The 14,083-nt window shown below is 40.9% G+C and overlaps 1 protein-coding gene across 8 annotated transcripts in view; it reads left to right on the top strand.

The window, feature by feature from the left end:
* Positions 1-13,854, top strand: part of SAP130 (Sin3A associated protein 130) — a 75,481-nt gene extending 61,627 nt beyond the window's left edge. For all 8 annotated transcript variants that reach the window (XM_012535616.3, XM_033400182.2, XM_033400184.2 and 5 more), the window contains 3 exons: positions 10,694-10,797; positions 12,580-12,693; positions 12,916-13,854. In XM_012535616.3, the coding sequence (XP_012391070.1) occupies positions 10,694-10,797; positions 12,580-12,693; positions 12,916-13,074 (377 nt within the window). In that variant the 3' untranslated portion in view covers positions 13,075-13,854. The remainder of the gene's footprint in view (positions 1-10,693; positions 10,798-12,579; positions 12,694-12,915) is intronic.
* The last annotated feature ends 229 nt before the right edge of the window (positions 13,855-14,083 follow it).

Raw genomic sequence — 14,083 nt, forward strand, 5'->3', positions numbered from 1 at the left:
AAAAAAGTCAACCAAATTGGAAAAGAAGAAGTAAAACTCACTTTTTGCAGATGACATGTCATTATACTAGAAAATCCTAAAGATGCTACCAGAAAACTACTAGAGCTCATCAGTGAATTGAGTAAAGTTACAGCATATAAAATTAATACACAGAAATCTGTTGCATTTCTATACACTAACAACAAAAGATCAGAAAGAGAAATTAAAGAAACAATCCCATTTACCACCACATCATAAAGAATAAAATACCTAGGAATGAACCTACCTGAGGAGGCAAAAGACCTGTCCTCCAAAAACTCTAAGATGCTGATGAAAGAAATCAAAGATGACCCAACCACATGGAAAGATATACTGTGTTCTTGGATTGGAAGAATCAATATTCTCAAAATGACTATACCACCCAAGGCAATCTACAGTCTTAAAATTTGTATGGAGACACGAAAGACCCTGTATTAGCCAAAGCAATCTTGAAAGAGAAAAATGGAGCTGGAGGGATCACGCTCCCTGACTTCAGACTATACTACAAAGCTATAGTCATCACAACAGTATGTTACTGGCACAAAAACAGAAATACACATCAATGGAACAGGATAGGGAGCCCAGAAGTAAACCCATGCACCTGGGGTCAATTAATCTATGACAGAGGAGGCAATGGAGGAGAGATAGTACAATACAGTGGAGGGGGGACAGTCTCTTCAATAAATGGCGCTGGAAAACTGGACAGCTACATGTCAGAAAATGAAGTTAGAACATTCTTTAACACCATACACAAAAATAAACTCAAAATGGATTAAAGACCTAAATGTAAGACGAGACATTATAAAACTCTTAGAGGAAAACAGGCAGAACACTCTCTGACATAAATTGCAGCAGTATCTTTTTTGATCCGTCTCCCAGAGTAATGGAAATAAAAACAAAAATAAACAAATGGGACCTGATTAAACGAAAAAGCTTTGTACAGCAAAGGAGACCATAAACAAAACAAGAAGACAACCCACAGAATGGAAGAAAATATTTGCAAGTGATGCAGCTCACAAGGGATTAGTCTCCAAAATTTACCAACAGCTCATGCAGCTCAGTGTCATCAAAACAAACAACCCAATCAAAAAATGGGCAGAAGACCTAAATAGACATTTCTCCAAAGAAGACATACAGATGATCAAGAGGCACATGAAAAGATGTTCAACCTCACTAATTATTAGAGAAATGCATATCAAAACTACAATGAGATACCACCGCACACCAGTCAGAATGGCTATTGTCAAAAAATCTACAAACAATAAATGCTGGAAAGGGTGTGGAGAAAAGGGAATCTTCCTACACTATTAGTGGGAATGTAAATTAGTACAGCCACTATGGAGAACAGCATGGAGGTTCCTTAAACAACTGAAAATAGAAGTACCGTATGATCCAGCAGTCCCACTCCTGGGTATATATTGGAGAAAAACATGGTTCGAAAGGATACATGCACTCTGATGTTCATTGTAGCAGTATTTACAATAGCCAAGACATGGAAGCAACCATAGTGCCCATCAACAGAGGAATGGATTAAGAAGGTGTGGTACATATATACAATAGAATATTACCCAGAATGAAATAATGCCATTTGCAACAACATGGATGGAGATTATCATACTAAGTGAAGTATATCATACAGAAAAAGACAAATATCATATGATTTCGCTTATATGTGGGGGAAAAAAAACATACGAATGAACTTCTTTACAAAACAGAAACAGACTCAAAGACTTAGAGAATGAACTTATTGTTACCAGGAGGGAAGAGTGGTGGGGAGGGATAGATTGGGAGTTTGGAATTGACATGTACAGACTGCTGTATTTAAAATAGATAACCAACAAGTACCTACTGTGTAGCACAGGCAAGTCTGCTCAGTATGCTGTAATAACCTAAATGGGAAAAGAATTTGAAAAAGAATAGATACATGTATATGTATAACTGAATCACATTCCTGTACTCCCGAAACCAACACAACATTGTTGGTCAACTGTACTCCAATATGAAATAAAAATTTTTTTAAAAGAAGGAAACAGGATATTACTAAGACTGTGCAGCCATTAAAAGCATAAGGAAATACTACAAACAACTTTATGCTCATAAAGTCAGCTGCTTAGATGAAGTAGACCAATTCCTTCCACATACTAGCAAAACTCAGTCAGAAACAGGCAATCTGAATAGTCTTATAACCATTAAATAAGTTGAATCCATAATTTAAAAGCTTCCAAACAGGAATCTATAGGCTCAGATACTTTTACTGGGAAATTCTACCAAACGTTTTTTTTTTTTTTTTTTTTTTTTTTTTGCGGTACGCGGGCCTCTCACTGTTGTGGCCTCTCCTGTTGCGGAGCACAGGCTCCGGACGCGCAGGCTCATCGGCCATGGCTCACGGGCCCAGCCGCTCTGCGGCATGTGGGATCTTCCTGGACCGGGGCACGAACCTGTGTCCCCTGCATCGGCAGGCCGACACTCAACCACTGCGCCACCAGGGAAGCCCTACCAAACGTTTAAAGAAGAATCAACACCAATTTCCCACAATCTCTTTCAAATATAGGAGGGAACACTTCATTTTATGAAGCCAATATTTTCCTGATACAGAAACAAGACAGAGTACAAATATAGAAAACTACATATCAATATTCCTTAATGAATATAGTTGTAAAAATTCTTAACAAAATGTTAGCAAATTCAATCCAGCAATATCTAAGTAGAATTTTACACCTTGATCAAGTAGGATTTGTTACAGCTCTGCAAGGTTAGTTCAGCATTTGAAAATCAGTGTAATTCACTGTTTTTAACAGGCTATATTAATTTCCTAGGGCTGCCATAACAGAGTACTACAAGGTGGATAGCCTAAAATAACAAATATATTCTCTCATAGTTCTGGAGGCCAGAAGTCCAAAATCAAGGTATCAGCCGGATCATGCCCTCTCTGAAGGCTGTAGAAAAGAATCCTTCCTTGCCTCTTTTTAGCTTCTGATGGTTGCCAGCAACCCTAGTCATTCTTCGGCCTGCTACTGCATTACTCCAGTTTCTGCCCCCATCTCCAACAGAGCATTCCTCTCTGTGTTTCTTGACTCTTTGGATTTAGGACCACCCTAATTCAGTATGACTTCTTAACTTGATTACATCTGCAAAGACCCTCTTCCAAATAAGATCACGTTCACAAGTACCAAGGGTTAGAACTTAAACATCTTTTGGAGGGACACAGTTCAACCCACCACAGAAGCTAAAGAAAAATCACACGATCATATCAATTAATGCAGAAAATTTGTTTGACAAAATTCAAAACGTTTTCATGATAAAAACTCAAAAATAGAGAAGGAGGAAGACTTCCTCAACTTGATAAAAAGTCTACAAAAAACCAGAGCTAACATTATACTTAATGGTAAAGACTGAATGCTTTCTACCTGAGATTAGCAAAAGGATAAGACTGTCTTCTGTCACCACTCTTAACTTAGGATAGAACTGGAAGTTCTAGCCACATCATAAAGTAAGGAAAAAAGAGATAGAAGGCTATACAGGTTGGAAAGGAATAAATAAAACTATTTGCAAATGACGTCATTGTCTACATAGAAAATCTCAAGGATTCTACTAAAAACCCCTGAAACTAGTAAATAAGTTCAGCAAGGTCACAGGCTACAATATCAACATGAAAAAAATCAATTATAATTTTAGATACCTGGAATGTTGTGGAAACATATTGAAAGCATAATGCCATTTACAATTATTCCCCCCAAAGTGATATACTCAGGTACAAATCTAGCAAAACATGTTCAGGACGTGTTTGCTGAAAGCTGAAAAATGCTGATGAAAGAAGATCTAAATAAAGAGACATACAGCACTCATGATTAGAAAAACTCAAAGATGTCAGTTCTCCCTAGATTGACCAATACATTTACTGCAATTTCTACCAAAATCACAGAGGTTTTTGTAAACTTAGTAAAGCTTGTTCTAAACATTATGTGGAGAGGCACAGGGACTAGAATAGGTAAAATAATCTTGAAAAACAACAGAAATCTTCTTACCAAATCTTTAGCTTCAGTACTCAAAACAGCATGGTGTTTGCAGAAGGATAGACGTATTGATGACAGGAATGGAATAAAAAATGCAGAAATAGACTCACACAAATATGGCCAACTGATTTTTGACCAAAGTGCAAAAGGAATTCAATGGAGGAAGGAGAGTCTCTTTAACAAATAATGCTGGACATCCATATGTTTGGTGGGGGCAGGGGGGACCTCAACCTAATCCTCACACTTCATGCAAAAATTAACTCAAAATGGATAATAGATTTAAATGTAAAACTATAAAACTTTTAGGAAAAAAACCTAGGAGAAGGTCTTCAAAACCTAGGGCGTGGTGAACAATTCTTAGACATAACACCAAAAACACCATCTCTAAAAGAAAAACAATAAATTGGACTTCATAAAACCTTTTTTTATCTGTGAAAGATCCTATTAGGAGGATGAAAAGACAAGCTATAGACTGGGAGGGAATATTAGCAAACTACATCTCTAATAAAGGACTCATGTCTAGGATTATATATTAGGAACTCTCAGTACTTAACAGTAAATAAAAACAATAATCCAGTTAGAAAATGGTCAAAGGCATAAAGAGACATTTCACCAAAGAAGATACATGGATGGCAAGCACCTGAGAAGATGTCCAAGGGAATATAAATCCTAGTCCTTAAGTGTGGGCTATGTAGAGACTTTGTTCCAAAGTGTGCAGTGTGGAAGAGGGTGTCTCTCTCTCTTTACAGTGGAGACATGTGACAAACATCACCTCAGCCAGGTGATCAAAGTCAATTTCAATAGTAATGAATAATGTAATAATACGTACCCTTCTCAGGCAGTGATGACAATGGTACTTCTCTATGTCTCCTCTCAAAAATCTATAACCACTATCTAATCCTAACAAAAACATCAGACAAATCTAACTAGAAGGTCATCCTACAAAATAGTTAACCAGTACTCTTTAAAACTGTCAAGGTCATCAGAAGCAAGGGAAGTCTGAGAAGCCATCAAGCCAGAAGGAGTCTCAGGAGACATGACAAGTAAATGTACTGTGGTATCTTGACTGGATTCTGGAACAGAAAGCAGTAAAATATAATTTTTAAAAAGCGTTTATCCCTAGCCATTAGAGGAACTTAAATTGAGATGCCTACCAAAATAACTGAAATTAGGGAATTCCCTGGCAGTCCAGTGGTTAGGGCTTGGCGCTTTCACTGCCGGGGACCAGGGTTCAATCCCTGGTCAGGGAACTAAGATCCCACAAGCCACGCAGCACAGCCAAAATAACTGAAGTTAAAAATACTGATAATGCCAAATGGGGATGTAGAGAATCTAGATCTCTCATACATTCCTTTGAGCATTTTGAATGTTATCCCACTGCTTTCTAGCCTCCATTGTTTCTCTAGAGAAGTCAGCTGCTGATTTTATTGGGGTTATCTTGTAAATGATGCATCATGTTTTGTCTTGCTCCTTTGAAGATTTTCTCAACTTTGACTTTCAACATTTTTATAATACTATAATATGTCTATTTGTATCTTTGCATTTATCATACTTAGGGTTCCTTGATCTTCCTGGATATATAGTTTATTGGTTTTCAGTAAATATGAGAAGTCTTCAGCCATTTTTTCTTTGAATATTTCTCCTCCTTTCTCTCTTTTCCTTTTGGTACTCCTTTATACATGTTTTGGTGCTCTTAGTGGTGTTTCATGTTTCTTTGAGGCCCTGTTTATTCTTCATTTCTTTCTCCCTTCAGTTCTTCAGTGCTGTTGGTCTGTCTTCAACTTTACTAATTCTCTTGTACCAGTTCAGATCTACTGTTGAGCCCCTCCAGTAGATTTTTAACATTTTGTTTACTGTACTTTTTAACTCCAGAATTTCCATTTGGTTCTTTTCTTAAAAAGTAATTTATATCTCTCTACTGATTTTCTCTATTTAATGTGACATGATCATCATACCTTCTTTTACTTCTTCATTCATGCTTTTCATTCTGTGAATTTATTCATAACGGCTACTTTGAAATCTTTTTCTGATAAATCTGACATCTGGTCACTCTCTCAAGCAGTTTCTGGTGCCTGTTTCTTTTTCCCTGTGTATGGGTCATACTTTCCTGTTTCTTTGCATGCCTCATAATTTTTGTTCGAAAGTGGACATTTTAGATACTATATTGTAGCAACTCCTGGCACTGATCTCCCCATCTCCTCCAAGACCCACTATAGTTATTTGCTATTTGCTTGTTTATCTGTTTAGCGACTGGCTGGATTCTTTTAGTGAAGTCTAATCACCTGCACCCTGCCAACACCACCAAGTGTTAATAAGCCTCTGACGTTACTCCTTGGGGAGGCGCAGCTTTGGGTGCCCACAGTCACCTGGGAAGACAGTGGCATTAGTACGGTTCTCCCCCACTGTTTCCCTGACTACATCCAGCTGATAAACCCCACTACTTGCTTGCCATTTGATTTCCTAGAACACAGTACTGGAATTTGACCTTAAACACAAATTCCTCTGCAAACTAATCCAGTCGTATTGTAGCTCCTTGCCAGAATGGTTTCTGAGGTCAGTGTTTGATGTTTGTTCTGCCCCCAGGAGAGCTCCTGCCAGCTGTCTTACTCTTTGTTCTCTCCTGAAAACTGGTCAGCCCACAGCCTAGGCCGCGCCTTTCACTGGGTCTGTCCGTTTCCTCCCACTTTAACTGCACTCTCCGCTGCTTTGGGGAGCATATGAACTTGCGTACTGTGTTGAAAATGGAGCCACCTCCTTTGGGAAGAGATTAGAAGCTTCCTGTGCTATGGCCTGTTTCTCCCTTCAGGCAGAATCTCTGAGCCTAGGGCTCTGGAGGTGGGCGTGGGACAGTGACAGTCTTTTCTCCGAGTAACACCTTGCTCTAGGAGGTGAGCACTCAGGGTAGGGGAAGAGGAGTGAGTAGCCTGGGGTACGTCCGTTTGGTTTGCCTCTCCTAATGTGACGCCACCATTTAACAAGCCAGGAGAAGGGCTCCTGGGGCCCCAGTGTTCCCAGCACGCCTTGCCTAAGGTACAGTCTCCATCCCACAAGTGGGGTTGAGCAAAAGGAGGGAGCCCCCACGTCAGTTCGACTCGCCCGGGACTTGGCCTCAGCAGCAGGGAGCACGGAGCAGGATGAGAAATGTCTCGCTTCTCCTTGGAGGAGAGCCATCTCCCTAGCGGCTGGCGGAGAGGGGGCTCTGTGGGCTGGGATGCAGCAGTCTGGGATGGAGTCACCGCCTCTCAACTGGAGAGAGGAGAGAGGGAGCGGTCTTGGTTTAAATACCACAGACTTCCTGTTCTTTCCACATTTTCGTAGGTTTGCTTGAGTAGATGTTTCTGCTTTGCTCTTTGCCCTTAGGACCTTCCCCAGAGGTTTAAACTGTTATTTAAAAATTTTCCCCAGTTTCACTGGGGAAGCAGCTTAGAAGAACACTGTCATATCACAAGTCCGTTGTCTCTTATACATTGCTGAGCTACTCTGGAAAAAAAAAAGTTTAGCAGTTTTATAAAAACCAAACATACACTTACCATATGACCCAACAGTTGCACTCCTGGGCGTTTATCCCAGAAAAATGAAAACCTGTGTTCACACAAAAATCCATACACAGGTGTTCATAGCAACTTTTTGGTAGTAGCCAAAATCTGGAAACAACACAAATGACATCAAACGGTTAAACAAACTATAGTGCCATTGAATACTTCTTAGGAATGGAAAGGAAAGAACTATTGATCATGTAATAGCTTAGATGGATCTCAGGGGCATTGTGCTTATGCTTAGTGGAAACAGCTAATCTTAGGAGGACACATACCAAAAAGAAAAAAAAGAAGACATATCACGTGATTCTATCTATATAGCAGTCTCTAAGTGACAAAATTATAGAGATAGAGAACAAATTAGTGGATTTGGGAGTTAATCATGGGGCAGGGGTGGTGTGACCATAAAGGTGTGGCACAGGAGAGATGTCTGTGGTGATGCAATAGTTCTGAATCTCGATTGTGGTGGCAGTCACGTCAGTCTAAAATGATGTAATGGCGTATACTCACTTTACATCAGTGGCGGTTTCCTGGGTGCGATACTGTACTACAGTTATTAAGATGTAGACAGTGGTGAAGGAGAAATACCTGACCTCTCTTTACTGTCTTTTTTCCCCAGTAATAGCTTTATTGCACTATAATACATGTAGCATACAATTCATCTATTAACATGTACAATTCAGTGATTTTTAGTATGTTCACAGTTGCGTGTCCATCACTACGGTGAGTTTTAAAACATTTTCATTACCCCAATAAGAGACTCCACGACCCTTAGCCATCCTCCCCAGTCCTGCCATCTTCACTCCTCCCTATACCCCCAGCCCTAGGCAACCTCTGATCTGCTTTCCATCTCTGTAGATTTCCAGTGCTGGACATTTCCTATGAATGGAATCATATATTATACAGTCTTCTGTGACAGGCTTATTCCACTTAGTGTAATGTTTTCAAGGTTCATCCATGTAGCATGTATGAGTACTTCATTCCATTTTCCTGCTGAATAATTTTCTATTTTATGGATATATACCACATTTTATTTATCCATTCATCACTTGATGGGCATTTGGGTTGTTTCCACTTTTTGATTATTATGAATAATGGTGCTGTGATCATTTGTGTCTGCATTGTTTTTATAAATTTATTTTTGGCTGCGTGGGTTCTTCATTGCTGCGCGTGGGCTTCCTCTAGTTGCAGCGAGTGGGGGCTACTCTTTGTTGCGATGCGCGGGCTTCTCATTGTGGTGGCTCCTCTTGTTGTGGAGCACGGGCTCTAAGCGTGCAGGCTTCAGTAGTTGTGGCTCGTGGGCTCTAGAGCACAGGCTCAGTAGTTGTGGCGCACAGGCTTAGTTGCTTCGCAGCATGTGGGATCTTCCCGGACCAGGGCTCAAACCTGTGTCCCCTGCATTGGCAGGTGGATTCTTAACCACTGCACCACCAGGGAAGCCCCATGTGTCTACATTTTTGTGGGAACATCTGTTTTCATTTCTCTTGGACATATACGTAGGAATAGAATTTCTGGGTTATTTGCTAGCTATAGTTAACATTCTAGCAACTCCCAGACCGTTTTCCAAAGTAAATACATTTTTCCCACCGGCAGGGCATGAGGATACTTCGGATTTCTCCATATCCTCACCAGCACTTACTCTTTTTTTTATTACAGCATCCTAATGGGTTGGAAGTGGTACTTCACTGTGGTTTTGACTTACATTTCCCTAATGCCTAATGATGTTGAATATCTTCATGTGATGTTGGCCATTTGTATATGTTTTTTGGAAGAAATGTCTTTTTGGATCCTTTGCCCTTTTTAATTGGTTTGTCTTTTTATCATTGAGTGGTAAGAATTCTTCCTATGTTTTAGATACAGGTCCCTTACCAGATATATCTCTAGACTATCTTTGCAACTTCTGTGAAACTAAAAAGTTTTTTTTAATGCTCGTAATGAAATATACACATCCATCTAAAACTGGTGAAATCTGAATAGGGTCAGTGGACTCTGTCAGTGTGATATTGACTGTAGTTTTGCAAGATCTTACCACTGGGGGAAAGTGGATAAAGAGTACACAGGATCCACAACATTGTAAAGCAATTATAATCCAATAAAGATGTGAAAAAAAAAAGTACACGGGATCTCCCTGTATTATTCCTTACAATTGTATGTGAATCTACAGTTCTCTCAAAAAGGTTAAAATTCTTTCATCCCATTCATGCTAATATTTGTCTAGTAGACAGAGGGTTTTTTAAATTGCTCTGAGAAGTAAAGTTCGTCAGTTTTAGGTTCACAACCATATCAAAAGAGATATTCCATGTCCCACCCCCACCCCCTCCCGAACATGCACAGCCTCCCCTACCGTCAACACCACCACAAAGTGGTGTATTTGTTGCATCTGCTGAACCTAAACTGACATAAGTATCACCCAAAGTTCATCATTTACGGTCCAGTTTGGTCTTGGCATTGTATACTGTATCAGTTTTGACAAACATATAGGTAGGGTTTTTTCAAGATTAATTTTTAAAATAATAAAATAAGTTTTTTAATTAAAAAAATGTTTTTTAATTATCCATGTACTATGTAATTACATTTTAAGTCCTAGTTAAACAGTGATATTAAAACGTCACAGATACAGCTAAACTCACCTTTGACAGGTACCCCTCAATCCTAGTTTCTTTCCCCAGTCCAAATGATACAATTCCTATTTATTTTACTACAGTGCTGGTTACTGGACTTTTCTACCTACATTTAAATGTGACTCAGGTTGGAGCCCTGTGACTTCTCCAAGATCTAGATAACACCACGGAGCTTCTAAGCTTCATGCCCAAACTCTCCACATGCTGGCAAGCTTCACACATGAGCAAGGCTCCAACCCACTAAAGACCATTTCCTTCATTTAAGAGTTTAGAGTACTAACTTACTCTCTTTTGAACTCACTAGATTAGCACAAGTAGGTCTTTAAAGAATTCTTCTGGTGTGGACAAAAAGAGCTTTTATTCATGTTGTGACTTGTATTTTCAGTGACTTAAAGATATTTAAGTAAAGTTCTTAATAAAGTAGTGGCTTGAACACAAATGACTTTAGCTCTATAAAAATTGAAATATACTTTTTTTTTTTTCTTTTTTTTTTTTATGGTTCCAGAGGAGAAGAAAGCTATGCTGCAGGAAATAGCTAATCAGAAAGGAGTATCCTGTCGTGCCCAAGGCTGGAAGGTTCACCTCTGTGCTGCCCAGTTGCTGCAGCTGGTAGGTGGCGCTCTAGCAGTTGTTACACCCTGCTGAAAAGAAGGATGGATGCTGGAGACGTCTGAGTTCATAGAACATTTTCTTTAGAGTGATTCCGAAGCGTTCCCAGTTAACGTGGGTCATGGTAGAATTTTTATGTGTGCTGTGTGATATTATAATTACTGTTACCTATTCTGTGGATGGATGTAATTGTAATCTAAATATATCTTAGTTTTGGTCCTCATAAGTGAAATATACTGAACAACTTAAGTTTGTAAGATGTACAGTTAAGGTTCAGTGTTACCTGTTGCCGTGACATCTGAAAAAGAGGGGGCATCAGATGACCCAGCTGTGTAAGCTCCTCCTCCTCACACTGCTCCTTGTCATGGGGACCAGGCACAGTTCCCACTTCTTCCTGAATAGTGGGCTTCAGTTCTCTGCCAGCTTGCAATACTCAGATAAGCCGGTGACATCCTCCCGGGAGCACCAGGGGGCACCGCTCCCTCTTGATACTGCAGTGCCTGCCTCCTACAGCCCCTACTCCTTCACTCCGTTCCCTGCTTGTCATGGAGTGCAGCCCCCATGTGGCCGTGCGTGGTGTGCGGTGTCCTCTTCCCCTGGGCTGTGAGTATACTGACTAGTAAACTGCTGTTGATCTCTTCTGTCCAATGTGTTAGGTGTTCAGCCCTTTCCATAACCCTAGGCGGGAATCCTTCCTTCAACAAGGTAAAGAGAAGGTGATCAAAATAATAGCTTCGGGCTTCCCTGGTGGCGCAGTGGTTGAGAGTCCGCCTGCCGATGCAGGGGACACAGGTTCATGCCCCGGTCCAGGAAGATCCCACATGCCGCGGAGCGGCTGGGCCCGTGAGCCATGGCCGCTGAGCCTGCGCGTCCGGAGCCTGTGCTCCGCAACGGGAGAGGCCACAACAGTGAGAGGCCCACGTACCGCAAAATATAAAAATAAAAAAAAAACCTCACAAAGTCTTTCCATCTTTGGAGTAGCAATGATCTGAAGAACATTGTCTTTTATGAGTATTGTTTTTAAAGTAGTGCCATGGCTAGTTTTTTTATGTAGCATAAAAGCATATTTCTCTGAAACTTACAGACTTGTTTTTCAGAGGGATTGTGAATTCCTGGCAGAATTTAAAAGTTATCCTTGGACTTCCCTGGCGGTCCAGTGGTTAAGACTCTGCACTTCCACTGCAGGGGGCACGGGTTTGATCCCTGGTCGAGGAGCTAAGATCCTACATGCCGTGTGGTGCGACCAAACAAACAAACAAATAAATAAATAAGTTATCCTGGGGGCTCCCCTGGTGGCACAGTGGTTGGGAATCCACCTGCCAATGCAGGGGACACGGGTTCGAGCCCTGGTCCGGGAAGATCCCACATGCCGCGGAGCAGCTAAGCCTGTGCACCACAACTCCTGAGCCTGCGCTCTAGAGCCAGTGAGCCACAACTACTGAAGCCTGAGTGCCTAGAGCCCACGCACCCAGCAAAGAGTAGCACCCACTCACTGCAACTAGAGAAAGCCCGTGTGCAGCAACGAAGACCCAATGCAGCCAAAAATAAATAAACTAATTTAAAAACAAAAGTTATCCTGGAAGATGGACTCTGAATTATGGCAAATTGTAATGTAAATTGTTGATCAATTTTCTTTACTGCATCTTAGTCATTGGGAGAAATGATTTTATCACCCAAACAGATCCGATACCAGTTTACACAGGTGATTCAGGGTGGGTTGTTTGCCTGAGTTTGACAAAAGTATCTCCGAGGTCATGACGCCCTCCCTCTTGTTTGTTGCAGACAAATCTAGAACACGATGTTTATGAAAGACTCACCAACCTACAAGAAGGGATCATCCCAAAGAAAAAAGCAGCAACTGATGATGATTTACACCGAATAAATGAACTAATACAGGTTTGAAGGAGTCCTTTCCCTCTCCTTACTTCTCCCTTTCCCTCTCTCGTCCACTGATGTCTTTAGTAAAAACCTGTTACTTCAGCCTGCATTATCAAGAAACACTGAAACATTTTTTCTGTGTGAAAGCCTCAAAATGGCTCAATCCAAAGGTGAGGAGTTCTTTAAAAGCCACATTGTTTCGAAGATTACTTACTGATGATGTGATGTCTTTTGTTTCAGGGGAATATGCAGAGGTGTAAACTTGTGATGGATCAAATCAGTGAGGCCAGAGACTCCATGCTTAAGGTTTTAGATCACAAAGATCGTGTCCTGAAGCTTCTAAATAAGAATGGGACTGTCAAGAAGGTGTCAAAATTGAAGCGAAAGGAAAAAGTCTAGACCCCGAATCAGGACTTTGGAAACAGAATTTATGAAGAATGGTGTTGGGGGTGGGGGAGGGCTTTGGTTATTTTCAAAGCAGAACATTGAAATTAAGACAGCGTTCCTTAACTCACGCTCGAAAGCAGACGGGCCCATAGCATCCAGTGACACGGAAGGATCGGAGCTGATCTGACACAGTGGACTCCAGTCTTTCTTTCAGGCGTCTCCCTCTTAGACTTACCATGTCGTCCATGATTCCTGATGCATCAGTGTCTCCCAGTTGGAATCAGTGACACAAGTGACTGGCTGGCGTTTTTCGGCCTTCCAGTTGATAAACTGTATTTATCTGCTGGATTCCTGCAGGACCCATACTGAGCCTGGACTGAAAGTATCCACTCAGACCATCTGTTCTCTCTCTACGCTGAAAATCGAACCTCTTCCCTTCACCCCAGTCGGTCCTTACTCTGACCTTCAGATGCCCACGCTGGCCTTCTAAAGCAGTGCCATGGCACCGAGAGACCTGCCACATCTCACTTGAAAGGGTTTGAACTATCGATTCTTGTCATTTTTTTAAAGAACCATTTCAAAGTGGAATTGTTACATTGTCTGTCCTGCGTGTGTCAGAGTTGGGTTTTTGTGGAGGTTCGGAGCAGGCAACACCGTAAGTTGCTCTGAGATCTTTGTTCTGAAGTACATTCTTGGTTACCTGTACTTCTGTAGCTGGTGTGATGCTGTTGATTGTATGTACCACACATCTCCAAACGTTAATAAAGGACTCAAAGAGGTTTTTGTACAGAAGCAGTTTACATCTTTTTATAAGTTAATCAGTGCTGTACTGCACATCGCTCGAGTGTTTACCCTACTGTAGTTTCTCTCATGTTGTTGAGTCTACTCTGTTAAAGTTTTGTTGTTCCACATAGAGTTCCACTTACCCTCGTATCTTGAAGATGTCACAGATGGTGAAGCCTGTTGGCTTTTGGTTATCTTAAATATGAGACTACATTGTATCCCACTGCAGATAGAAATT

Source organism: Orcinus orca, chromosome 7 (assembly GCF_937001465.1).
Source record: "Orcinus orca chromosome 7, mOrcOrc1.1, whole genome shotgun sequence".
Classification (NCBI taxonomy): Eukaryota; Metazoa; Chordata; class Mammalia; order Artiodactyla; family Delphinidae; genus Orcinus; species Orcinus orca.